Consider the following 27,381-nt stretch of genomic DNA (forward strand, 5'->3'; position numbering starts at 1 on the left):
GTCTTATAAGCTAATTAAGGTAAAAGTTAAACTTCAGAAAGAAGGCATACCTCAAAGGGACACAGTGCCCTGTCTCACAGTAATAAGTTATGGTTCTGTCAGTAATGTGGCTCCGACGAAACTATTTGTCTCTCTGACATTTCAAGGCTTGTAAGTTGTGCCACGGTTGGGAAAAGTCACTAGGTAGAAACCACCCAGTATTTTCTTCCCTTCAGCTTCAGTTTAAGAAATGGCTAAGAACAGTACAATTTAACCTCTATGCCGACATTAAGATCTAATACTTCTCTCCTAAGAAGCCTTAGGTTAGCGTTAGAGGCGAACCCCTCGAGAATTAGATGATCTGTTATAAAACAGAGCAAACTGATGTTAGGCTGAGACCTCAGGAGCACACAGATTAATTACACAAAGCCTCGGTCCGTACTGCGCTGCACGAGAAGGCCATCAGAATCAACGTACAGTACCTTTCATCTTGTCCCAGATCCTCACTGTCTGGCATTTCAGATGCAAAGGAATTATCTCTCTCTCTCTCTCTCCCAATCTAGATAATCCAGGCAACGATCTTCTAGTCTGTTTGGTGTTTTAGAAGCGACAACCCAGGCACCTGTCCTGTTTGCTGTCAAGAAGAGCGCTCCTTGCTCAGAGAGCAAATGTTTACAAGACATCCTAAGTGCCTGCTGGTCTTGAATGAAGTTCAGAGTGTTCGGCTTTGATTGGCCAAGGCTATAAATAAACAGGTCGTGACTCACCTCACACACTATGACGGGGTGTTTAGTAGCAAGCACTGCCAAAAGCAAAACAGTTGGTTGTGGTGGTTTTTTTTTTTCTTTTAGTCATGTGAGGGAGAATCACCACCCAGTTAGTACATTTTATTTTCCTGCTTCCACTGGGAAATATTACTCCATGTCTCCCATTCTTCTCAGGCGTAAGTAAGCAGCAAACAAAATGATAGGAAGCTAAATGACACAAACTTTGAAGTAACACGCTTACAAATATAAGAGCAAAGGGCCTACTGCAACTGTAAAAATGTCCTCTTTTCCCTCCCAATAAAGGTCAGTCACAGGCTGTCAGAAGGGCAAAATTCTCCACTGACTAAATTCACAGATGAAATAAAAACTTCATAATTCTTTTAAAATAAGGAATAAGAAAATAAGTTGTCAATAAAGAATAATGCATTGCTTTTAAGCCCTGATTATAAGCTTGTCTGCCACAAGCAGTCTCAGCTGTCATAGGGATACTAGCAAACTGTACTGGAAATGAAATTTTCATCCTCAAAATCAAAGTATGCTGACAACAGGAGATTTTCTGCCAAAATACTTCTAATGCCTCTGTGAACAACCTAAAGTGAATTGACAAATTCACTTTCCTCGTATCACTTCTTGCTGCCTGCATGACAGGGATTCTGTCACTCCAGCTACACCAGCTACATCTCTATTAATTTTCAACACCCCAGCAACCTTATCTGTGCTGATGAAGCTTTGTAGTGCAGCCCAAGACTCCAAGGATCACATACGTAGCTTGTTCAGCACGCTGCTCAGCACTGCTCCTTCATGTGGCTTCCTTCCTCCATTAAACAGCGTGACCTATTGTTCTTAATATATTTTCAAACAAATATTACATCTAGAGATCTTCACACCGCAACCTATTTTTCTAGGAGGGAACCCAGAAAGTTTTAGACCTGCCTCTACTGCATGAGATAGCAGGAATTGTCCTGGGGATGTCACATCTTAAAAATAAATTTAAAAAAAAAAAAAAAAAGGAAAGCTGGAACAAAAGGTATGTCAGATTAAAACCCAGTAAGCTGTATTTGGTGCGCTGTGGGTAATGCATTTGGGTACTGCATTGTGGGTAACTGGAAAGCGGCTTAACTTTCAAAACTACAAAGGATTCTATCCTTTCTTCTTATTTTAATATAAAATGCTTCAAAATGACTAGTAAGATCTAGATAAATATAGCACAAATTCCCCAAACCGTTTAACCATAGATCTATTACTTTAATTTGCATGATTTATATTTACTGTATGAGTATCTGAATTAATAGTATGATCTCAGGAAACAGAGAAAACCAAAAGAAACAGGAACGCTGGCTGTCTGTGAATGACAACTTCCTAAGCACTGGCCCAAACATTCCAGTTAACTCCTTTTTCCTTTTCTTAATTTCATCCAATCTTCTGTATTCATACCTTTCCTCAGTCTTTCACAAGACACGTCTTTCCTGAAGCAGCTTAATCACACTGTACTTTTAAAAGAAAGGAGAGAGGAAAAAAACAGGAATAAAGTCCTGTGTTTAAATTATGCAAGGTAATATAGAAATATCCATTAATAACCGTGCTGCCTTACTCAACAGAGATGTTCTATGGTCACCTATACCTGCATATTCCAATATCATTCCCTCTTCTTTTTTCTTTTTCTACTTCTGATAGTTATAGGTGAAATAATTAGAGCTGAATTTCCTTCAAGCCTCACCCTGGAAACAACAGAGCTGTTAAATTAAAAAAATCTTAATTAATAAAGTTATTGTGTGACAGCTTCATTTTCAGATTAAAACTCTGAAGTCCTCTAGTTAGGAAAATAATCAAAAGAAATAACTGAAATCTGCAAACACACAAAAGCACCACTCAAAATTTAAATGTAGCATCAAAAATGAAAGCAAGCAAAACTAAACCCCTTGTGCAACTGGAGTTGCTTTTGTTTGTTTACATACAGTGCAATATAGTCTTACATAGCCACATGCATTTACTATGTAAAACGCCTTTTCACAGAATACTCCTTTTTAATGCATTTGATGATCACACTCAGGAGCTGAAAAGCCTTCAGTACTGTCTGTCCCTGTATTTCAGTCTTGGACTCGATGTACTCCAAACTCTTCAAGTACACTTTGGATTGTTCATTTCTTTGTCATACTCTGCAGACAGTGCTCAGTGCTACAGCAGAAAAAAAGGTTCACTGTTTACTTTTACAATTCTTTAGAACTCTACCCCATCCCTCAGTCAGGTAAGGAGGATAATATCACCTTATTTACTTATTGATAAGCAAGTCCTGGAAAGATTAGGTTCAAAAGTGTCTACTAAATGAGCACCTAACTGAAATGTCAAGGACTTGTTAACTTGGAAGTTGAGCACTTATAAAACACTTCAATACTCAAAAACTAGTTTCTACTGATATCACTGTTCATCATTTTTGCAAATCAGACTTCAGAACAGCATGGGCGCATAATTAGCTGAACCGCAGTCACACTAAAGTACTTTGCTTAGTATCACAAAGACGACTATCTATCTAGGACATTCATCTCAATTTTTTGATCACTCTGAATTCTTTCGCACCCGAGAGAATTACAGTTTGTATTGGCCCATCAGGAGGTTTCCAGCAGATCAAGCTCCAGACTATTTCACAGCTGCATGAGATGGAATGACGTCTCCAAGTACACTTGGGTGGAACAGCAGCAGGTGAGCAAAAGTACTGTACTGAATCCAGCCAAAGGGCTCCTGGCATCTCCTACTGTGTCCAAAAGCACAGCCTAGGGAAAAATGCTTTGCTGCCTTCTCCAAATAGTCTTCCCGACTCCAAGTTGTGGCTCATCGGTTTCCTTAACCAGCAGCGATGTCTGTATTTTTAGTTCTGACTGGATTTCCATCCTGCGGTAGCATCTATAACATCTTGCGGTAAGGACTTGTGCAGCTTAACTACATATGGTTTAAAAACAAAAAAAACCCCAACCAAACCCCACCCAATTTTCTTTGCTGTGATCTGGCCACTTCAACTGATTTCTAAGAAGTCTTGTACTGGAACAGGTAGATGACAGTTACCTCCCGTTAGCTTTTCACAGCTCTTTATCATTTTTGCAGAGCATTATCATAGTCTTTTTGATGGGACTGCAGAGTTGAAAGGTGCAGCTGCCTAGAAAAGAGCTTGCCTAGTATTAGAATTGCTAAAAATCAGTTTTAAACTTTTTCAACACGGAAAACTCAGAGTGACTAGAAATGGCAGAACCGAGGATGGAAAAGCCCTTTCCCTGCCCAAGTTATTTTTCAGGGAGGTTCTCACTTCCTTGCTTAGTTGCAGCTAACGCCACAACTTTCTGAATTGCAGAGGATTTTGGTCAGTCCTCTCTGTCCTTTCCAAGTTCCTCCTTGCCACCTCTGACGCCTCAACTTACAGGACTAATCCCTGCTCCTCTCAGCAACCTCTTCGAGCTTCCATCTTCCAGCGTTCCTGTGACTCTCTCACTTCTCACATCCAGCATTTTCTGAAATTTTCCCTCCCCTTAGCTCTGCTGGTTCCTCAATAGAAGTAACAATCCCTTCCACCTTACATTGAGTTCTTCCCTCTAGCCCCATTACTTCTGAAAGTAACATGAAAGCTCTTGACTTTGTAATCAAAAGGAAAAAGAGACAATCAATCATGTTGTGCTCTTGGCAGCTAATTCAGCTTTAAAAGCCCTATTTTGCTCACTTTTTCATTCATATAAATTCTTACATGCCCTCAAACATCCTCACTGTTCTTTTACAAACTCCTCCTACATTTACTATAACCAATTTAAAGTGGGAGAGATCAGAAATATACACCATTATTCCCAGTGAGAGCGTTCTATTGGTTTACACATTTTGTCCCTTTTTGTGAGGTGTTCCTCATTCTCTGCTGGCCCTCATTACCACATTTTTACACACAGCTTTCCAGAGTACATGATCTTTTTTATTTTATTTGGATAACTTCAAGAATCAATCCTTCTTACTTCTGTTCATCTCCATTACCCTGTTCTTCAACTAAACAAACCGCTTGTAGACCTTTCTCAAAACTTCCTTGATAGCTGGTAAGTAATGGCTCTCTTTTACCTTCAGGTATTAAGATGCCCCAAAAGATGTGCTGGCATGCAGACCATATGCCAGCCTGACATATTGCTTGATCAAGGAATCTTCCCAGTTTTGCTCTTGCTGAGTACCGATTTGGACTGAACATGTATCACAATTATAAAGTAAACGGCCTTCCCCCCAAACAGTATAGACATCTGTGCAAATTCTTCCTTTTACAGGCAAGCACCAAAGACTTCAGGGGGACCCACCAGCAAAAAAAGGAAAATAAAAGCTACATTCTTGCCAGAGACAAGTGTGGCAGTGTGCTCCCCCCACCCCAGCCCAAGCCATAACCACCAGTGGGGGTCATGATGGCTGCATCTAACTTAGGCTGGACTTTGTGGGATGGATAGCAACATGGTAGCCAAGAGCTGTCTGGAACAGGAACCCAGATGTCTCACTGGTATGCAAATATGACTATAAATCAATCATCTTACTCTATAAATAGTGGACAGCCCAGGGCCTGTTGAGGTCTCCTGCATAGCAGCGGGCTGCGTGCCAGGGTGGTCTCCCCTTGAGTAGGGACACCTTTCAAGGTTACACCTCGAGGTTAAGCGATTCCTTGCCACAACGGATTCTCGGTAAGTGATTAATAGCATGCTGAACTTTGAAGCCTTAGCCAAGTGATATGGAGGATTGATTGCTCATATATAATCCTTTAAACATAAACTGTTGACCAAGTTTGGGACTAGAATTGGATCCAGCCACACCTAGACTCCTCTCTGAGAAGTTCAGAAAAGAAGGGGGTCCTCTCTGGACCTTGTGACTCAATGAGAGGGTCTCCCTGAGGCATCTGTCTGACCCTGTCCTCTATACAGTAAATAACAGTCTAGTTTGCCATGCAATCACATTAAACCACCGTCGCATGTAGCACTGAACTTTGTTAACTCGCAGTTTTATATGAATAAAGTATATTGTTGCTTCTCATTAGTGAAATGTGTGACTCCATCCGCAACAAGTAAGCAGCCTTACTGAGTAGCTGAGAGGATCGGAAATAAGTATCAGATGCGCTGTTTTACGTATTCGAATACTGAAGATGCTCAAGGGCTTTAGCAGTTGGGTGAAACGCAGTGTGCTGTCCATGGGGAGTGCAAGGGTGATGATCTGGCATTGTGTGGTAGATGGTGTAGCTCACCCAGTCTGCAAGCTTTCAAAGATTTTGATTAGTCAGTCTGTGGCATGCTTTATCTGGTCAGACAGCTCCAGAACTAGTCACAGCCGCTGCTGCCTTCTGCGTCTGTTTGTCTAAAAGAAGAGTAACATGGTGCTTTGAATGTGTTTAGCCTTGTTCTAATTATTCAGCTATGAACAAGTCTCACTTCTGGCAACATGGATGAAAAAGTAATACCATAGTGTACACTTGAACAAATCCAAAAAATGCTCAACTGATTCATGGGAAAAAAACATACTCCAAAAAGCACATATAGTTTAGCTCACATTTCCAGAAAGAATGGGAAGTCTAGTATTTTACTTCTTGTAGATCGTTTATGCTGACATTTTCAGTAAGACCGTGTGTTTAAAAATTACCATCATTGTCAAAGGCATGTTTAGGATTAAAACTAATTTGAAATGCATGTTTCTGCAATTGAAAAATTCATGTTAATAACATAATTAAGTCCCCAAAAATGGAATGTTCCCCCCCCCCCTTTTCAATGTAGAAAACCAAATATGCCAGTCACATTTGTGTGTGTCTGCAGGCATGTGTACATTTATGTATTTATAAGCACACACACAAAAGTATACATTTTACTGTATTTCATCAATTTGAAGCGCACACCCAATTTTGCCATATTTTCAACATCTAAATTTGCTGAATGATACCATGCTTTCCCAATTCGTTCTGACCATGTAAAGCTGACTTCAAATTGCAAATGCTTATTATATTTACTTAAGTTTGGGATCTCTTCATATACTATGAGATATACACAGGAGGCTCGTTTTAGAGACAGGAAGTGTTTCATACAAGCATAAATGAAAAATCAAGATAGACCTGCTGAACATGCTCAGTTCGTTGCGGGAATATTACAGCAGGTGTAACCTCAACCTGGTAAGCAGTGTGCTAAAAAAAACCCTTAAAGACGCCTATTACACACAAAACAGTTTCATATTTATCTGTACCTAGAACTAGGAATGACAAAAAATGAATTAGAAAAAAAAATACAAATCTTTCAACAGAGACCAACAAAAGCAAGCAAAATAAGCACTCAGGAAAATTTTTCTCTCTTCATGGAACCCTGCATATTACACAGAACTCTTCTTTGTAGTACCTAGATGAAATAAGTAACTGTTAAAACATTTTTTAAACCACAAGCTGCATATTCAGGAAAAAAAAAATCCCACAGCATTCAGGTTTGACATTAAAAAAGTTATGTAGCATTCAAAAAGCTGAATAACATATTGCATGCAAGAAATATGTACTTGGTAGAACAAAGGACATGAATATGTATTTTTAAAGAATCATAAAAAATTGAGTATGAAAGCAACATGACTATTAACAGACAGCAAAACCTGGTTTGTGTCGTCAACAATGAATTGTCACTGTGAAGTATTAGTGTTTCATCATAAAGCACACATAATAATGCGCCACGGTGCACGAGAGTATTTCCAAGTTTTTGAACACAAGCAGAAAGAGGAGTTAAAGGAAATAAGAGACACTTCAACTGCAGTTTAGAAAGCAAATGACTATATTTTAGTCGCATGAAGATAGCAAATCTACTTCTGGTACAAATACAATAGATCATGCTGGATTTGTGTGACAAACAGAGAAGAGCTGGAGACAGGGTGGTAGAAGATCTTACCACTAAGGGTGAAAATCTCAACTGCTCTGTGACTTTCTGGCCATGGGATCTTGTTAAACAGCTATAAAAGAAACAGATTTTGGAGGGGAAAAAAACCCCCACATCGTACATCACCTAGCAATAATCTGAGCAATTTCTAAAGATAAATGAATATTTTTCCAGACTTTTCAATAGACTCTTTACATACTGTTATATGAAATGATTTTGTTTATTATACCACATTTCCTATTTACCCTAAGACATACAAAGGTACTTATGTACTAGTTCATCAATAATCATGATCTGTAATTCAGTAAAGACACATTAAAATGCCATTTTTTTTCCCAGGTACCCATATTATGCAAGGTTTTGAAACCTGCCCCTCCATCTGTCTTCCACCTGTCTTTCTTAGTTCATAGCAATCTGAATCTGTTATATCTCAGCAATTGGTTTCTTCCCCCACTGCAAAGAGATGAACTGTATGAAAGGCAGACCAAATAGCAAGCTCAAGCTATACAATAAAATCAGTTTGCATTGAACAAATCGGTCAAAAGATTAAAAATAGTTAAGAATGCATGAAGAATTGAAAGTATTTTTCAAAAGTGTTGATACAAAGAGTTAAAGCACAAACCTGACGTTTCTTATGTTTTCTAATGTGTGTTAAACACAGCACAAAATGCCAAGAAAAACAGAATCCAGCAAGCTACCAAGAAAAGGAGAATATTTAGAAGACAATTCTATATGTAATTCAATTAAGAATGTAAGAAGTTGCTCAGCTACGTAGAATCTCTAAGACTATTAGGACACTCAGAGCCACGTACCGACAATGCCCATGTCTAAAAGATTTTGCTGGTATGCTCACAGTTTGCTAAGACAATCCACCATCATTTTGACGCTGCTATCAACCTACAAAGAACATGATATGAGCCAGTTCTCCACCTAATCATAGAATTTTTTATTCTGTGCAATGTAAACGAATCTCACCAGAGAGTGGTTAGTGAAATTGCAAGCCACAACTAAATCAAAGATACAGAATCACAGAATGGTAGGGGTTGGAAGGGGCCTTCGGAGATCGTCTGGTCCAACTCCCCTGCTAAAGCAGGTTCACTTAGAGCAGGTTGCACAGGAACATGTCCAAGCAGGTTTTGAATATCTCCAGAGAAGGAGACTTCACCACCTCTCTGGGCAGCCTGTTCCAGTGCTCCGTCACCCTCAAAGTAAAGAAGTTTTGCCTCATGTTGAGATGCAACTCCCTGTCTTCCAGTTTGTGCCTGTTGCCCCTTGTCCTGTCACTGGGCATCACGGAAAAGAGTCTGGCCCCATCCTTTTGACAACAACCCTTCCCTCTCAGTCTTCTCTTTTCCAGGCTAAACAGACACAGATCTCCTAGCCTTTCCTCATAATAGAGGTGCTCCAGTCCCTTGATCATGTTCATAGTCCTGCGCTGGACTCTTTCCAGTAGTTCCCTGTCCTTCTTGAACTGGGGAGCCCAGAACTAAGCACATTGCTCTCCTCTCATCCACCCAGCCAGTGATTTCATCATAGAAGGCTATCAGGTTGGTCAAGCCTGATTTCCCCTTGGTGAATCCATGCTGACTACTCCCAATAAACTTCTTTTCCTCTACATGCTTAGAGCTGTCTATCACCTTTCCAGGGACAGAGGTGAGGCTGACTGGCCTGTAGTTTCCTGGGTCCTCCTTCTTGCCCTTTTTGAGGACTGGAGTGACACTAGCTCTCCTCCAGTCCCCAGGCACCTCTCCTGTTCTCCATAACCTTTCAAAGATGATGGAGAGTCCAGGTCACCAGGCCTGAATTAGACCTTACAAGCTTAGGGGTGATAACTGCAGGACTTCAAGTACATTATAATGGAAGTTAGTTATATATTATCCATCATAGTTATATATTATTAATAATTTTCATTCACATCAGCCCTATTCTTATGTCCCAGCTCAAAGACCCAAAGTTCTTGATTAATATTCAGAATTGCTAGGCAAACACTTTCATACTAAGTATAACTTCATCTTGATTCCTTCAGGGCCACAGTCTTCTTCAATGCCTATATAATGAAAGTGAGACAGATTAAAAAATTATACTGTTAACTTTTCTCATCAACTTGCTATCTATTTGTTGGTTTACCATGTGACAAGAGATAAAATCTCTAGTGTTTAACATGCCTGATGGTAAAATTTCAATAATACATTCTCTTTGTTTAAAAAGAGCTTTTCTCATTCGAATTATCTTTATTCAGTCTCACTATAGTAAACTATGCAACTGTGGCATAAAAAAAATATTAGATTGTCACTGATGTGACTCAGTTTCAAGGCCATATTTTTATCTGATGGAGCAATTGGTAATTTATATGTTATCTGTCACTATTTTCCAACTTCAACACATGTAACGGCACATTAGCAAATCTGATACATTGTAATGAAAGCAATGAAATGTAAATTTATAGGAGCAAAATTTAAAGTATTTACAAACTAAAATAGATCAGGGAAAATAATGTCAGAGTGCATGCCATTTTAGAAGGCATGTACTTGTGTATGTAGATCAACTAGCTTGCTTTAAAAAAAAGAAAAGCAAAAATATAGGAACACCTCACCACAGTTCATGTTGCCATTTAATCTCACATAATAGACCCACCATTTGGAAAAAGAAACCAGGCATAGAACCTTGTAAAATGCTAACATCAAAACTTAAAAGAAAATACTCCTGCATAATATCACAGGACAACGTACAAGGGTAAGATAGGCAATAATGAGAAAGAGCAGCTAGAAATACATTATACAAAGCAATGGTATGCTTCACACAATGACAATTCATACACGTACACAACTGCAGACTGGATAGGATGGTTAATTCTGAGACGCATTGATGAAAACAACACTAACTTTATGCTGGAGTGACTGGAGTGCCCAATTTTTTAGCAGCGTTTCATTAAAGTAAATACTTGTCAAACCACAATCGCTCTGCTCGTTTAACATCCATCCCACTGTGAAATATCTGCAAATTTAAAGCTATGGAGGCCAATGAAACACCATACAGCTCCACAGAAAAGGCGAGGGGGCAGCCAAGACTGCAAAAGAGATCTCAGCTCCCTCCAGCAATCACACCACCCCCAAAAAAACCCACAGAGCTAAATGGCTCTTGGGCTAACAGAAGTCAAGAAGGAGACTAGGAGTGATGATCAGTGAAGACCTGCAGCCTAACCCGTTTGTCATCAAGGGCACAGGCAGATCTGTGATTTAGAGGAATCCCCTGAACTGGTTGGGCAGGCGCTGCCAGAACACTCAGCTAGAAGCGCTGAGCACCCGATAACCTTTGCTCTGCCTTGAGAAGATGATAATATGCATGACATTTTGCTGAGAGGCTGACAGCACTACTGGGAAGGCAAATAAACTTCAGTTATCTAGACTTTTGTCTCAAAGTATAAAATGCATAAATTTTCCTTTCCCTGTTCCTTTACTATTAATTTTTATTTAAATTCAGTCAATTTTATAAGGTGGTTTAGAACATATGTACAGAACACCTTGTTTTGCACAGCACAATAGCAGCTCCTGTCATCATTAAAACTTCATTTTCCCTCATTTTTCATGGATGTCTAAAGTTTCCTAAATAAATAATTTTGTTAAACTCTAGGAAATACTTTTCAATAATAGATTTTGCTGAGAGAAGACTGAAAACTTAAGCTTTCAATTTAGAAGTTGGTTATTCATGCATGTCTTTTATCTATATACATCTGTAAAACACATGATACTTTGTCACAGTTTTTGCTGTTGCGTTTGGAATCTTCATCTCCGAGATACCTATAAGAAAGCATCCTTTGCTTTGAAAAACCTTCTCTGCTGATACACAAATCATAGACTATCTCAAGTTGGAAGGGACCCAGAAGGATCATAGAGTCCATCTCCCTGGATGTTCCTATAGAGGAGGGAGGTAGAAGGGTCAAAAAATAACACTCAGATTTTTACTTTAGTCCAGCAAGGTGAGTTTTTCTTATTAAAAAAAAAAAAAGGAGAAAAAAGCCTCTATTTGGGAGTATTCAGAACACTTTAAATGCATCATCTTTCAATGACTTTTCATGTGTCCTGCTTTTCTCTCCACCTCATTTCAGTGACTGTCAAAGAAAGCCCCTGAAGACTAATATTCTTTACAGAAAAAGCCTTTTTAGTATGTTTTTTGTTGGATTACTGGTTGATGAAATACATATTTTTCAAGGTACATCTGGAAGTGTTTTGAGCAAAGTATTTGAAACTTTAAAAAGAATTCTGTGTTCTTTTCAGAAACTTTATATTTCTATTTATCATCAGATTAAGGAGTTTTCAGCTGAATTCCCATGCTACACATCCTAAGAAATTTGTCTGCCTATGGTGAACTCACAATGGAAACAGTTCTGTTCCTGTACAGCCCTGACATGGTAACTTCATACAGTAACTGTTCAGACACATCTGGAGTCTTTGTTATCAATACACAAGACAGCAGTCTTAACATGCTCTTGTCTCGGTTTGTGTTCTAAGAAAACAAATACATTCATTTGGGTAAAAGTTCTTTAAAAAAAATACTGTTCTAAACATTTTTAAGATCAGACATGCAAAACTCAGATATTACTGCTTACTGCTTTGATTGATTTTATTACTCTGATCTCATACCTAAATGCATAGAAGCAAGTTCTTAAGGTACACACTGACCTTGCAACTTCCATGGAATGTGGTGGTAGCAACAGACACTCAGTCTAAAATCGGTCAACAGCTATCTCACATACCCTTCCGGGATTTCTCAGACTTGAACATTTGTATACAATTTATTAACAACGTATACAAATTCAGAAATAAAAAGATGTATTTATTTCAGTCCTGCCATGTCACTTAATTGAATAAGAAGTCAATGCTTGTAATGCTTTTAACAAGAACAGCCATATCGGGTCAGTGAAAGGTCCATCTAGCCCTGTGCCCTGTCTTCAGACTGAATACCTGGGGATACCTAAGCAACAGAATAAGAACATGGGAAAATATGTAATGATACAGCTTCCAACAATCTCCAACGCAGGGACTTTCAAAGCCAGTGGTGGTGGGTTTTCATTTAATAGCCTTCAATTAATTTTCTTTGAACAACTGTCCTGTAGTTTATATTTTTAATCCACATATAGTCCTAATGGTCACAACAATCCTGTTTTTTAAAGCTGAATTACATTTTTTTAATTTTTTTTCCTCATCCTTTTGATGCCTTCTCATTCCAAGAGCGTGAGAGAGAAGGCATGTTCCTTATGGTATCTTAGAGACCCCTATAACATTTAACCTTAATTATTCCTTTTCTCTTTTGAAAAGTCCTATCTCATTTACTTATTCTTTATATGGAAATAGTTCCGTATGTTTGGTCTACCTTGTTGCTCTACTCTGGACTTTTTTTCTCCTATATCTTTTTCTGGGAGGTAGCAGATCAGAACCACACACAGTATTCAGGATGTGGAAATAAAACAAATTTCTAAGAGTGGCACGTGGCTGTGCTTACTTTTGCCCTGTATGTACTTTTTACTGATACTTAACAGTAGATTTAGTCTGTTGATCAATGATGGTTTTGTGAGACCGCATCTTATTCATGAGTGGTTAGAGTCACCTTCAGACCTTATTATTTTATATGTGAATTTAGGACTGGTATTCCTGCATAACTTTAGAGTTACCTATGCTGAATTTCATATATTGTTTTACTGCAAAAGAATCCGTAAGGATCTTCTGAAATTCTTCACAGTCGGTCCTTGTCTTCATTTCCTTGAATAATTTGGTACCTCCAGCAGGCCTGGCCATCCCATAATGCAGTGCCTTTTCAGCATCACTTGTCAGTACATTTCTCAGAATGATTCGAGCACATAGTGCTGCAGGACTCATTCTCCAACCTTCCATTAACATGAAGGTTAGCCATTTAGTCTCACTGCTGTTGCCTGTATTCCATCTGGTTTTTTTGTTTGGTTTTGTTTTTTTTTTTTTTTTTTATTCATGGGAGAATCTTCTCTTGTATTCCAGAGTTAGTCACTTGCTTTTACTAATGCCTTTTGGAAATTCAACTGGACTACATCAGTCTCTACTCAGCATTGTGTCACAGTCTTCTTGTCTGAAATTATTGATACAGATTTTTAAAGAATGTTAATATTTAAAAGTATTTTAAAAATTACTTCTACTACTTTCATACTGGATATTTTTATATTCGCCATGAAATACTCTTAAGCATTACCTCACATTATGAACTGACCTACAGTAACATCGATGCCTCAGCTACGTCAGTGATCTATTAATTGTGCTACTAATCCAGGCACTCGGTAAAAAAAAAGGCTGAACTTCTGAAAGCGTTATCATTCTCCTTATATCAAATCTGATCTAGGAAAAGGAAGTGTGCGCCATATGGTGCTATGACTATAACATTCAGGTGGACTTGAGAGGATTTGCATGGTTTTGTGCTACAGTAAATATTTATCTCTGAAAATTGTTACTAGGTTGGTCTCCTGAATAGGTCTGATCATCTGTATTCAAGGAGTGGGGAAACTTGCAGTGCGTGAAAAACATGATGAGCATATGCTACCCTCTATTTTCCTCAGTGTAAAAATAAGAGACGTGTAGCTTTATACAACTGATTCCCAGTGTTATTTAGACTCTAAAACATCTTGGAATACTACGAATAAAAAAAAACAATTAAGGCATGAAATAGATTTCAATAGGTAAACATGCAACATCTCTTTTGCCAGCAAAAAGAAAAAAAGGAGACTTAAGGAAGGAATATCATAATGTCTGTGTCAAAAGAGCTGAGCTGTTTTACTCAACTGTATGTCGAAACACCTAAAAGAATATAATATGTTATTCTGCTGATAGGCTCACATGCTTGAACAAAACTGTGTGCCAGGACATTCCTTACTAAATTAGTGACTAATCAGATGTTGTGCTGGGAAACACACCCTCACGTGTTACAACAACCCAGGCGTCTGCAACATAACAAAACAAAAAAAAAAAAAAAAAAAAAAGGACGACTATAGGTTCTCATGCCCCCTGTAAATAATTTCCATCATGCGTTTTGTAATCTAATGCTTGTATTTGGCAAACCAGATGCAATTAAAGGTCAAAATCCAACTACTATATAAACTCAACTCTACTTACTCTGATCCTTCTCCTGACTGTCACCATTCTAAAGATTCCAAGCACCGATGTCTTCTTCCTTCCACGGCAATAACTAGTATATATTTATAAATACCTTGTTTCACTAATCATAAATGTTTCTTCCTTCTTTTATCAAGTTCTCAAATTAAGATAAACTGCCTGTTTCTTTTTCCCCCAAATTTCCAATATGCTTTATAAACTGTTCAGAATTTTAAAATTAACTTAATAGGCTGTTAGGAGACCTGCACATATTTTTTCCTTCTGAAAAACAGCATTTTTACAAAACTGAAAATGTAACTTCTATATTCTTGCTGCATACAGGGAGCATATTGTATATGGAAAACGATGTAGCAGTATAGAATATTAAATCTTTGTTCCTGTTGTTGAGACATAAGACAGTACAAAATATTATTTAAATAATTCAGTTTCTCAAACCAAATAATAGTACAGAAACACAAGCTTCCCAAGCAGAGAAAACAGATACCAATTCAACAATTTTGCATTGTCTGCAGAATGACCTGAAAGCTGGTCTCACAATGCTGAAATCAATGCTTAGGGACAACAGGCCCCACAACCATTTCTGTACATCATGCATATATATTCTCCTCATCAGATTGATGCCGATTTGTGTGGCAAGAAAAAAAAAAAATCTGTGACTGGCAACAACTGTGACAAGCGATCACGGAAACTGGGATACAAATGCCTCTGATAAATATACCTATAGCAGGTTTGGATATTTGATTCAGTAACTTTTTCGTGTGGAACAAACCCTATTCTTCTCCTCAAAATTACGAAATAACAAAAGCAGCATTTTTGCCTACAGGAAACAGATAATATAGCACAATATTTAAAGGGAAAAAAAAGCTATTTGTACTTGCAGGAGAAAAACATCTTTTTCACGTTTGTGTTTGGCATAAGCCATACCACATACTTTTCCTGCAGTCTTTAGTGGTAATATAAAAATACAGCACATGGTTAAACTTGCTACCTGTTTTCATGGAGGTTTTTTTATCAAATATGATTTGACTTCTGTTTAAGTAAAGCAATTCCAAAATGAAACAGTCTGGTTTTTTTTCTTAATCCGAAAAGCAGTCTCTATTTAAAGTAACATTGGGGGCTCCCTGAATGCTATAGTTTATAAATACCCTTTAAGATGACAAGTCAAATGACTTCAGGATTGCAAGTTATCTCTCACAGTTGTTCAACTGTTAAAATGGAAAGTGGTAAGAATAGAATAAAAATACCCATGGTGAAAATGTTACATGTGCAATGGAATAAACATAGGGAGTCGGACACATGGCCATTTTAACATTAATCTTTCCACTTTAAATTTACTCTCTACCCTTTAAAAAGGTCAGTTTGCCGACTTCCCTCCTGATGAGCAATATGAGGTCTGTCATTCTGTTCAAAGCTCCACACTGATCAGAAATGCAGTCTGCCTCTACTCACGATCTCTCTGGTATTTGTTGCAATGATATTCTGCTGCTTTAGGCATTAATAATAATTCCATGCAGCCCACCTAATTATAAAAAAACATTTTAAAATATACACAAAAGGTGAAAAATATGAACATTACATTTGCAAGCATAAGAAATCTCTGAGGCAGGCAAACATACCCAATAGCTCTGTGGCAATCAGACAGGTTGTTCCTGGAGTACGCGACAGTTACATTTATTTTATGGTATAAACGTACAAAGAGTTACAAAAAGGATGTTTTGACTGTATGTCAGTTTTCTGTTCTCTTTAACAGGGCTTGGTACCTTGCTACTCTAAAATAAAGTACTACTGCTTTTAACCAATTCAAAGATACAACAATATGCAGCTAAGGTCTACCTGTCTAGACATTTCACTAAGGCTGCCTAAGCTCTTTGAAATCTTTTAACTAGAAGATAGCCTTTCTAACTCTGAGAGTGGCCCTAAAAAAAAGTATATTGTTTAGAAGGAACTGACTTTTTTCCAGTTGCACTGTCTGCAAAGCCTTGGAGTACAGTACCTCCACTTGAAAATAAGGAATTAAAGACTGCACTCCAACCAGTAACCTTGTGTTAGTACTAGTGTACCGATATACAGCTATTTCTACACAGTCACAACTACAAATTGTGAGACATTTGACATGGATTCCCGCCACAAATTAGAAAATCACAGAATACTGAATACTTGTTCAAAAGTATTTATGGATTAGGGATAAATATTCAGGGTGAGGGCTGAGAGAGACAGGGAGTGACCAGCTCTTCTGTTCAGAACGATGCGACTGCATCCAAGTCTTCTCCTTTCCCTGTCTGAGCCAGGCAGAAAGGCTTTTGCTACCCTTCAAGAAGCAGTTGATAACTTGAGCCTAAGTTTAACATGGGAGTTGAAATACACCTGTCTAAGAATGAACATTACTTTTTGGCTGACATTTTAAAAGAGTATGACCAAACCTTTTGAATCTTTCAACTGTAAGGATCTTTATCTAGGATACGAGGGGTCTTTGTCACTTCCCCCATGTACACTTTATTCCAAGTTTCACTTTCTTATTGAGGAAATACCTGTCAATCACATCCTTGGACAGGTTTTCTTATAATGCTATTTAGGCTGGCAGCCAAAATAAGAGTGTACCCTTCTACACCCTGCCTCTGAAGCATGCTATTTATAATAAACACTTTGTAAATATAAACAAGTCAAAAAAAAGAAACAAAGCAAAGGGCTTTATACTGAAATATATACTGCAGTAATACTTAGAATCGACAGCAATATATAAAGTGTGCCTGCCAGTAGCTGACAATTTCCAAGCAGCTTTGAAATATTAATAGGGAGAGAATAACAGATGCTGTGGTGAGCATGAGAAAGCTGATCTGCTCAAAAATGGTCAGAGAACAGCATTTTTTTTTATAGTCAGGAGGTACCCAAATATTGTCCCTTTTCTTTTAAGTCATTTGATACTCCCTGTGGTGGTCTTACACCCTACAACAAGCAAAGATTAACTGCCTGCTTCAAGAGGCGTCCCTGAAGACAGACAGAAAAAGTGATCTGAGATTGATGTTACCAGCACAATTCCTCTGCAGTTTTTCAGATATAGGTTTTCTATAGAGATGTTAACAGGCTTAAAAAAATCAACCCACGAAGATAGGATAGATGAGTACTTTAAGAGAAGCTTACAACTTTCCTTGTATGTCCAAACTGTGTCCCACAACTCAACACACAAGAAAGTATGTTTTGTTTTCCCTGTAATTAGACTTTTAAAGCTTTATTTCTGCTGCTGAAAAATACTGGTGCCAATATTGCCATATCAGTAAGAAACATGAAAATATTAAGACGTGAAGGACACCTCCAAACTCCCTTGCTGAAAGCTGGGAAAACTTGGCAAACAGTGCGCAACTGCACTGTGCAAATCAGTAAATTCAAATGCAGCACCTGCCACGCTTGCTTTTGTCTAAGACGGAAGGGTAGATCTAAGCACTTGTTACTGAGATAATGAAAGGTGGAGAAAGGGCTAGGTGGCATGGGATAGCTCCTGAGTAACACTAACCAGTTTGGCCATTTGCTCTTTCTGAATCTCTGGTTTGTTTCTCCACTCACCTCCTTGATGGAATTTTCTATATTCACTTTATCACCTTTCTTTCAATTCCCATCAGCTTCCAGGAGCTGTTTTGTTTTCTTAGTGCTAGAAACAAGCTGAACTAAAAAAAAAACCAAAACACCTGCAATTCTACATATCTTGTACTTAATGTTTAGTTAATACTCTGATCAAAAGAAACATTTTATCATTACAATAAACATAGCAATAAAAAAAGATGTGAGACGGCCTAGATGATGGTAGGCAGCAGCAGGGAGGTTGCATTTTTTTCCTCCAGTGATGATAACACGGGTATTATGTGACATGCCAGCGAGCATGACACAGAGCTACCAGAACTGGGTCAGCTCAGAATTAGCAGTTCTTAGGTAACTCACCAAGTACAAATCCACCTGGCTGTGCTCACAGACACCTTTAACAGAACTGCATTATTGACACAGCAGATCCAGAAGCAAAACTCTCATGAATAATTGAACGGTGACTGCAGCTCCATACTTCAAAAAATTAAACATGGAATAGAGCTGGCTTTACTATATGTTGAAAACTACTGAAGAAAAACTGTCTTATGTTTAAATAAAAAGTGTCAAACAAAGGCTGTATTTCCATCCTCCCATCATTATGAAGCTAGCATTTTTCAACTAAGTGTAACAATTCATTTTTACCAATGAGTAACAAAGGGTATTAATTACTGAGTCATTTTTTGCACAGGATGCATACCCTGCAGTTTGCAATGACTGCATTTATGTTAGGTATTTATTTCATACATTTAATCATGATGCAGTGACTTCACTTGAATAAAAGTATTTCAAGCCTAGTTTATTTAAGCCTAGTCAAAATACACGTCTCACTGTGCTGGTGCCCAGATGACCTATTTTCCAACATGGAGGCAAACTGGCAAAATGCTAGGTGTAAGGATTTCTAGAAGCCTCCACATGAAATCTCCTGAGGCTCTTCCATGAAATTACTCCTCCTGATTTATTCAAAGAATAAATGTATTTATATATTTCTCCCTGAGAAGATACAAACAGAATGCTAAAAAAAAAACCCCAAAAAACCAAAAAAACCCACCACAAACTTTCAAACAATATGCTTAGAAATGATTACTGAAATCTCCTGTCTGTGAGAGATTAGCGAGACCAAAAAAACAACTGTCAAACGAGACTATGTGAGGTGTTCTTGTGAATCTTGAATTTTTAATTAAATACTTGTATAAAAACACTTTAGTTATCAGAATAAAAAAAAAATTCTAGAGGTAAGCAACAGGAATCTTCTGAATGACTTCCTAGTATCTCAGTGGTGCAAAACCAAAATATACAGTATGTAAATCTTTCAGATCTCTCTAAATAGAATAAAAAGTTTAAAATAATTCTTGATAATTTTGACTACTGATGGGCTAGAGGAAGGAAAAGGACTGCAGGACAAATGAAGACAGTAATGAATTTCTCAAGGAATTATGGTTTGTGAAATTAAAACTAGAAAAAATAGGGCAATCCAAGCAATTTCAGATCAACTGCTCTCACTTAGAGATACTGACCAAGTCAGTAACACAGCTGCGAAGCTGTTAAAGCAGTCAGTGAGGATTATTCAGTATCCAAACAAGCAAAAAAAGAAGGCTTATTTCTTTAAAAAGGGTACCTAGCCCATCCTAAAGAAAAGATGGAAGGATACCTCTCAACTGTTGCAATGCTTTTGAAATTCTCCTATATGGCACTTAAAAGCAAACTGCAAAAAATACGGCTTATATGCAATCCCCATAAGATAACCTCACATTTAATTGAAAAGCCATACCAAAGGGCAGGTGTTAGAAGTGTCTTGTTATATGAGATTGATATGTCCTTAGCATTTTCATTCGGTATCTGCACTAATCCTTCAGATGAGCGAGCGGCAATACCCCTGGGAGGAGTGGCAGACACTGTAGAGGTTGTGGTTTAAGCCAGAATTGAATCAGGGTTCAAAGAGGAGCTAAAACTGGAAAATGGGATGAAACAATCAAGGAGTTCAAATAGAAACAGGGTTCAAAGAGGAGCTCGAAGTTTAAAATGGAATGAAACAATCAACCAGCCACACTCATCAGGGAAATACTGTATTTGACAAGCCAAATGCACGGACGCGAAACAGGAAACTACTTACTAAACAAGCAACACAGTGAAAAAGAAAAATGTTCCCAACAGAATATAAGCTACTTGAGTTATTTGCAGTGGTCGTAGGAAAAAATAAATCTATGCCTGGGATGCATTTACAAGACATTTATGGTATACAGCACAATTCATCTCTTTTACTTGATGCTGATAAGGCCTCGGTTTGGGCATTATGCTAGGAGCAACACAGATACTCAAAGATGAATGATAAAAGTTTCTGAAAACATAACTCATGAGTCAGCAAATATTAAATTGGGTTGATGGAATATAGCCCTGTTAAAAAAAAAAAAAACAAACAAAAAAACATCCCCAGTAAAATTCTGCTGGTCCTTTGTGTCTGCCCTTACTTCCTCAGAAGCTACTCTTGAAGCCACAAGGATGTTTAACCTTTATTTTTTACTAATACAGACAGAAAGCAAGTAAGGCTCACAGAAAGACGTATGCAATGTTTGTTTGGGAATAGTAAAGCAGTTGGACAATCCCAACATTTTCTCCTCATCCCTTCCATGCACCCTCCATAATGAAAGGTGAGTTGAGCTCCTGCAGACGAGGAAGAGAGGAAGATGTCTTGTGATGGCTAAGGCAGAATCACGTTATAACAAACCACTAAAGAACCACAGGAAGTGTGCCTGACTTCAGAAGTTTGCAAACCTCTCCATGTGATAAGAAATTGGTTATATGCAGCATGCATTATTTCTGTGAAATATAAGGGAAAAAACAAGCCAAACAAACCAACTATTTCTACCAGTGAGATACGTAACACCTACAAAGGCTGCGCCATCTCCTTTGTTTCCTGTCGCCTTAAACAAAAAAGAACCAACCAACCAACAACCAAGGATAGGCGTGTAGGAAAACGTCTTAAACGGTCTTCAGACTTTAAGTATGACACTTTGCCAAAGTTACAGCCTGTCTGTTTAAGTTGGGGGTTTTTTTTGTTGTTCCTGTAAGAAAATGAATACACAGAAATTTTACCAGAATGCTGACTTTACCATTTATCAAATATAAAAATAAACTCTGAAGAACATACTACCCAAGAAGTGAGCTAACAATTTGGAAATAACTAGCCAGAAAGCAGGAAAAAGTCACACAATATAAAAAAAAAAACCACCAAAAACCAAGCATCAAGACGTTTTTGTAATGTAGACAATTCTTTCCATAATCTGCGGGGAGTTTGAACATTAATATAATACATGCCTTTGTGATTTGTAAAGAAAAAACACTGTGCATATTGCTAGCTATCCGATTTGTGACAATGTATTATTATGCAAAGGATCATTACCACTTGATATTTGAACAGTACAGTGGCTACTGAATAAATAAGATGGAGGTTTAAACTGCAAGTAAAATTCAATTTCCATTTGCCAACACTACAGTTTCACAAGTATGAATCTACTTTCTGCAGGACTGCAACCACTTTTTTACATTAAGAATATTTGGGTGAATCATATTTTTAAGCAGAATTATTTGAGGTATGTTATTCAGCCATATGTATATTCCAGCACAAACTCACATGAATGTATGAGCTGAAATGAACAGAACAGCAAACATTACAAAATACCAGGAGTGGAAGTCTTTGAGTACACTAGATGCCTTCAAGATTATACTGAAGCAAATGAAGAAGGAAATATTTGCACTCTGAAGCCTATTTTTACCTATTTATCTATTAGACTATATTCTGTCCTCTGGCTTCCTGTAGGTGCACAGGAACTTTTTTCTTCAGTCTACAGCCATGTGAAGAATGGATCTCACCTGGATGATCAAACTGAGAGTAAGGGGCTGCGCAACAGAAGCTGATAGTACTGTGTTTTGGTACTGACTGGCCTTGACTTATATTAGCTTTGTTCCGATCTACGACATCAAGGAAATGGATTAGCAAGCATAAAACAGAAACACCGTTTAGATTTCCTAGTGGAAAAATACCTCTTATTTCCTAATCCGCTCATCGACAAAGAGATCCCTTTGCAAAACCCTGAAGTATGGAACATTTTTTTTTGAGATACTATTAAGCAACATGTCCTCAAGGTCATCTGAATACACAATCATACTGTGCCAGAGATTAATTTCAGAGAAACTGCTTGCATACACAAAGAGACAGAGGCAAATCTAGTCCCCATGCTTGTTTTTCGAGCCCTGCAGTCGTTACTGCTGTGGAATGGTATTCCAGGACAGTTGCTGGAAGAGTCAGCTTCTTATTTGTAAACATGAGCACCAGTCAATGGCATCTTTAAGACAGACAGGCCTTCAGACCAGCAGGGAATAACAATACAAAGGTTGGTAAGTGCTCTAACTCATCTCACAACCCTAGGCTTACTGTATATTCAGGGGAAACAAAAAGTCACCATTAAGGTACAACGTACCTGACCAGTCTATAGACATTTCATTTAGGACAAGATGAATCATGCTATATATCTCACAAAGTATTTCAAGTCTTTCTCCATTGGATCATGAAAAAAGACTAGTCAGACTACATCAGAAATCTTCAGGCAAATGACCTGTAGATTGTCTTATGCCAACCCAGCAAGCAAAGCATATGCAAATCAGAGGTATGTAAAGCCTCAGACATAATAAATGAAGCATGGTAATTGCATGAAAGGGGGAATTGTCTCCTTTATCTTTAGCGATAACATGAGAGTTTTTTCCCCCATCGCTGTCAGTTGCTTAGTTTCTTCTCGGGCTGCAACTGGCTTTTTTTTAGGCTTGCTATAAAGGAATAATTTTGAATGAACATTAATTTGACCTCCTTAAGTTTCACAACTCAAGAAATGAAGGTGTGCCACAATTCCCATGCATATTCTAAAACATCTGCTAGCACTGACTAGAGAAGCATCAGGTTTCAAAGAAATCTTGCTAGGAAAGGAAGAAATAGAACTGCTTTATAAAGTAAAAGAAAGTAATTTGACAAGTGACCTTCTCCACTGCTCTTTTAACAGTTGTTATCCATTTTTGAAAAAAGGTGAAGATGTCAGTAGATAAGTTCTTCAGAAAAAGAAGCAGATTCAGAAACAGAACATGGTGCAAGAACTTGCTTCACTGAGAAAGGTTCCGCATGAGACGTCATCTTGCTTCAGTTTTAAAACGTTTAACTTAAAATAGTACTAAATGACTTCACTAGAAATAAAAACACAGGTCTTCTTACATAGACACATTTTAAATGTGAGACAACCAGTATGCTCTGTTTGGGTTACAGCAATGAAAAAGAAGTTAGGCTACGCTTGCTTTAACTAGTCAGCAGTCCTCAACAAAGATCAAGAGGGACCAAAAGCAAGTGCAACAAATTAACAGTATCTTTATTTGACAGACTCTGATCTCTGATGCTTGGAGTGTATATGCAGCAGAAGGGATGCACAAAGCACACAAATGTTGAAAAAAATGCAAGTTTCCGAACAGTGGTAATCAGTCATTTACCCTCCAGCTACCACAAGCTCTAACTGCAAAAGTAATAGTACAAAGCATGTCATGTCACTATTAAAATCATCATAAAGCTGTGCCACCATTTATGAACCATTATAGTGTGATAGCAACTGTTTGATATTAATTTCCAAAACCAGCATTACATAACACAAAGGTAAGGCAGGAAACCAGTCCGTGGAGATCATTTTTTACTTTCTGACTATATCTGTTTTGATAAGCAGGGTGTGGCAATGTTGTCAGGCACTAGAATTGGTCAGTTATGCAGTTAAACCATTAAAATAGCTCTTGGCACAGTTTTGGCACATGCCAACTACCACTTTCCCAAACAACCCAAGGCAGTTTCAAAGTTGGCACAGACCAGGAACCCTTCCCAGCCTGCACAGCACCATTCTGTGTGGACTGTAAGGCCGTTAAATGCTACAGACACAGTTGTTTTGTGCCTGTGGGCCTCGATGCCAGAGAATGTGCACGAACACATTTAATATATTAGAATAGGCTTTGCCTCTCACCCAAAGTGCCACGGATCTACTAATTTTTTTCTTCTGTATGTTAAGCTTATGATTCTCTGCTGAGTCATGTTTTTTGTGAACAGACAGCATGGGGATATGTTTGACACAGCTTGCTGATACAAGATAGCATGAAATGTTTTTTATATCCAATTTTGAGTAAAATGGAAAGCAACCATGCACCCAGCCTCAGTATGTTACAGCAGTTCTTCCAGTTTCAACTGAATCAACAGGCACATTTATGTTAGTATTCAGAAAAAAAAGAAAATAAAAAACACCCACCAAACACCCATCCACAGTGCAAACAAATGCAAAGTCTTTATATGAACTTATAAAAGTTCTAAATGAAAGCTAGGGTGCAACAGTTGAAATTTCATTTATGCTAAATAATCTCTCTGAAAGCCACCTTAACACCAGAGGACTGTGAAATGTCCAAAGCAACATCTATTTTTAGAGAAGGTATGCAAGAGCCAGAGGACTGCAAACCAGTAAAGACTCATCTCTGTTCTGTGCAAACTGTCAGTAAATCTAATAAAGGACACACATGCCTGTCCTATGATACGCTGTAAAGGACATCACATCACAAGCCTTCTGTACTTTCAAAGAGTCAACCAGCTTCTACAAGAATGCTGACATCTGTAAAAACTCACCTGTATTTCTGAGAAGGCTTTCAACAAAGTCTCCCATCAAACACTTACTGAGACTAAGAAGTCATGGGATATGAGAGGAATTATTCTGGTAGAGAGGGATACCAATGGCAAGGAACTGCAGAACTCTAAACAAGTATCAAGTGACTATCTTGACAAAAGGCAGATGAAATGTGGAGAGATTCACATAGGAAAAAAAAAATAATCTTAAAGTCACATCGGCTTTAAACTGACCTTTACTACTCAGAAGCATAATCTTGAGATGATTAAAAAATCCATGAAAACTTCAATTCAGAGCTCAGCAGAAGTTAAAAAAGCCAATGAAGCATTGGGACTTACTGAAAAGAAGAGAGGGTGTTTTTATGAAAACGTATAGTCCTATACCGATGTATAGTCCAAGGTCTCCCTGAATGCTGAAGGCTATTTCTAATCCTGTTCCTCCACCCCAACAAAGAAGACAACAGAAAGGGAAGAAGAGTTCAGAAAAGCACAATGAAGATATCAAAACTACAGAGAACTTCTATTTTAGGAACAATTAAGTAGTCACAGACTGAACAGTACAGGATAGAGTTTTATAAAGTCACAACTTGCTGAAGAATATTGAGAGTGATTGCTCACTATTTATTCCAACACAAAAAAGGTAGAAAGGTGTTAAGAAACTATTATATAGCATTAAATAAACACAAGGCTGCGTTCACAAAACACATAGTTCAAGCTGTGGATAGCTGAGCTACAGGATGTTGTGAATATCGTAAGTTTGTAAGAACAAAAGCAATGGAACAAATTCATGGAAGGTCCACCTAGAACAGCTGTGGGGGTAGGGGGGAAGACACTGCTTCTGGTACCTACAAGTCCTTTAACTGGAAGGTGCTGGAGGCTGGGAAAGTACACCAGGAGAAGCACCTTGCAAGCTTGTCCTGCTTTTATACACTACCCAAGGCCATGTCTCTCCTGGCTGGCCACCTTCAGAGAGCAGATATTGGGCTAGACAGACTTATGAACTGACCTTGTGTTCTCACCATTACGAGTTACTTTACATAGAGACATACAATGCTTGTCTTTTATTACCCAATAGCACAGACATTCCCACAGAACAGCGAGTCAAATCCAAGATTCTGGACACCTGAAAACCCTAACCCAAGTACTATTTATAGTCTTTTCCTGAAGACCAATCATTCTGATTTTGGGACCTGGACCTGAGGAAAAAAAAAAAACTGGTCTCGGACTGCAGAATTATTTTTCTTGGAAACAAAGGGCAGTTAAAAACCTATGCTTCCTTCCATTCCATGAGCAATTTGATTTTTTTTTTGCCTAATGTAAACAGGTAAATTCAGATGTAAAAAACCAAAAAGATAGTAAGTTTTATGTAAAAATCTCTCACAAGGAACAAGATGAAAGAATGAAAGTCACACTATGTATTGTGCCACAGCAATGGCTCCTCAGTTAAAATCTTTGAAGCATTGCTGGTCTACACAGATACACTGATTAGTTTTAGAACAATTTTACACTGCTCAGTTCATGAACTAACCTGTTACCAGTTCCATATAGCTCCACTTCAGGTTTGAAAGAAAGCCTGAAGATAGTGCATACCTGGAGAAGTTTAGAAAAGACTGCACATCTGAACTGCATTCTGTAACTGCCATGGTATCAGTATCTATCCCTAGGCAGAAAACAAAAACTCGCATCTTCCCTTTTCAGCTTTGCATTACTGTCCCTTCAGTGTCAGGGTGTAAAACAATAGCATGCTAATGGATGTTCATAATGCAGCAGTTGCTTTTAAATGATGTCAGATATACAATAATTCTTGGTGGTCTGTTTAGAAGAATAATGCCTGAAATATACAAACTTGTATTCTGAAAATGGATTATTTGTAAACTGTTTAGAGATGTTGCTTATATTACAAATTAAATCAATTATATACTCTACACTAACAACATGATACAAACATTTGACTGTAGATTGAGCCAGCCGAATGGCAAGTCAACAGACTTTACGATTACTGATTAATTTCTACTCCTACGGATATCAGCTAGTATTTGAAATTATAATGATCAATTACTTGTGTTGGCTACTACAGAGATAAAGGGAAACCCCAGCAAGCTTACCTGCTTCTAGACAGCACTGGTATAATGACATTCTTAAAGAAAGTTACCTCCTTAACCAACACAGTGTTTTTCCCTAATAATCAACTTTAAAGAAAACACCAATTCCCAGAAAACACAAAACATGACAATGCCAGTGTAAGAAAAAGCATTTCTGAAAGTATTTTGATATGTTACCGTATACTGAAACTCAAATCAGAAAAAGCACACTTTTTACAAACTTATTAAAACCAATGAACAAATGTTATTAAAATTTAAAAA

General features: G+C 37.9%; 1 protein-coding gene across 2 annotated transcripts in view; it reads right to left on the minus strand.

The window, feature by feature from the left end:
- The window catches only part of RETREG1 (reticulophagy regulator 1), a 71,127-nt gene that overhangs the window by 25,687 nt on the left and 18,059 nt on the right, over positions 1-27,381 (minus strand). Inside the window, exon 1 of one of the 2 annotated variants that reach the window (XM_054190803.1) lies at positions 462-927. The exons of the other annotated variant lie outside the window; for it this stretch is intronic. Coding sequence (XP_054046778.1) covers positions 462-496 — 35 coding nt within the window. The 5' untranslated portion in view covers positions 497-927. Of the gene's footprint in view, positions 1-461; positions 928-27,381 lie in introns of those variants that run through there. 2 annotated transcript variants of the gene reach the window in all.

Source organism: Rissa tridactyla, chromosome 2, assembly GCF_028500815.1.
Source record: "Rissa tridactyla isolate bRisTri1 chromosome 2, bRisTri1.patW.cur.20221130, whole genome shotgun sequence".
NCBI lineage: Eukaryota > Metazoa > Chordata > Aves > Charadriiformes > Laridae > Rissa > Rissa tridactyla.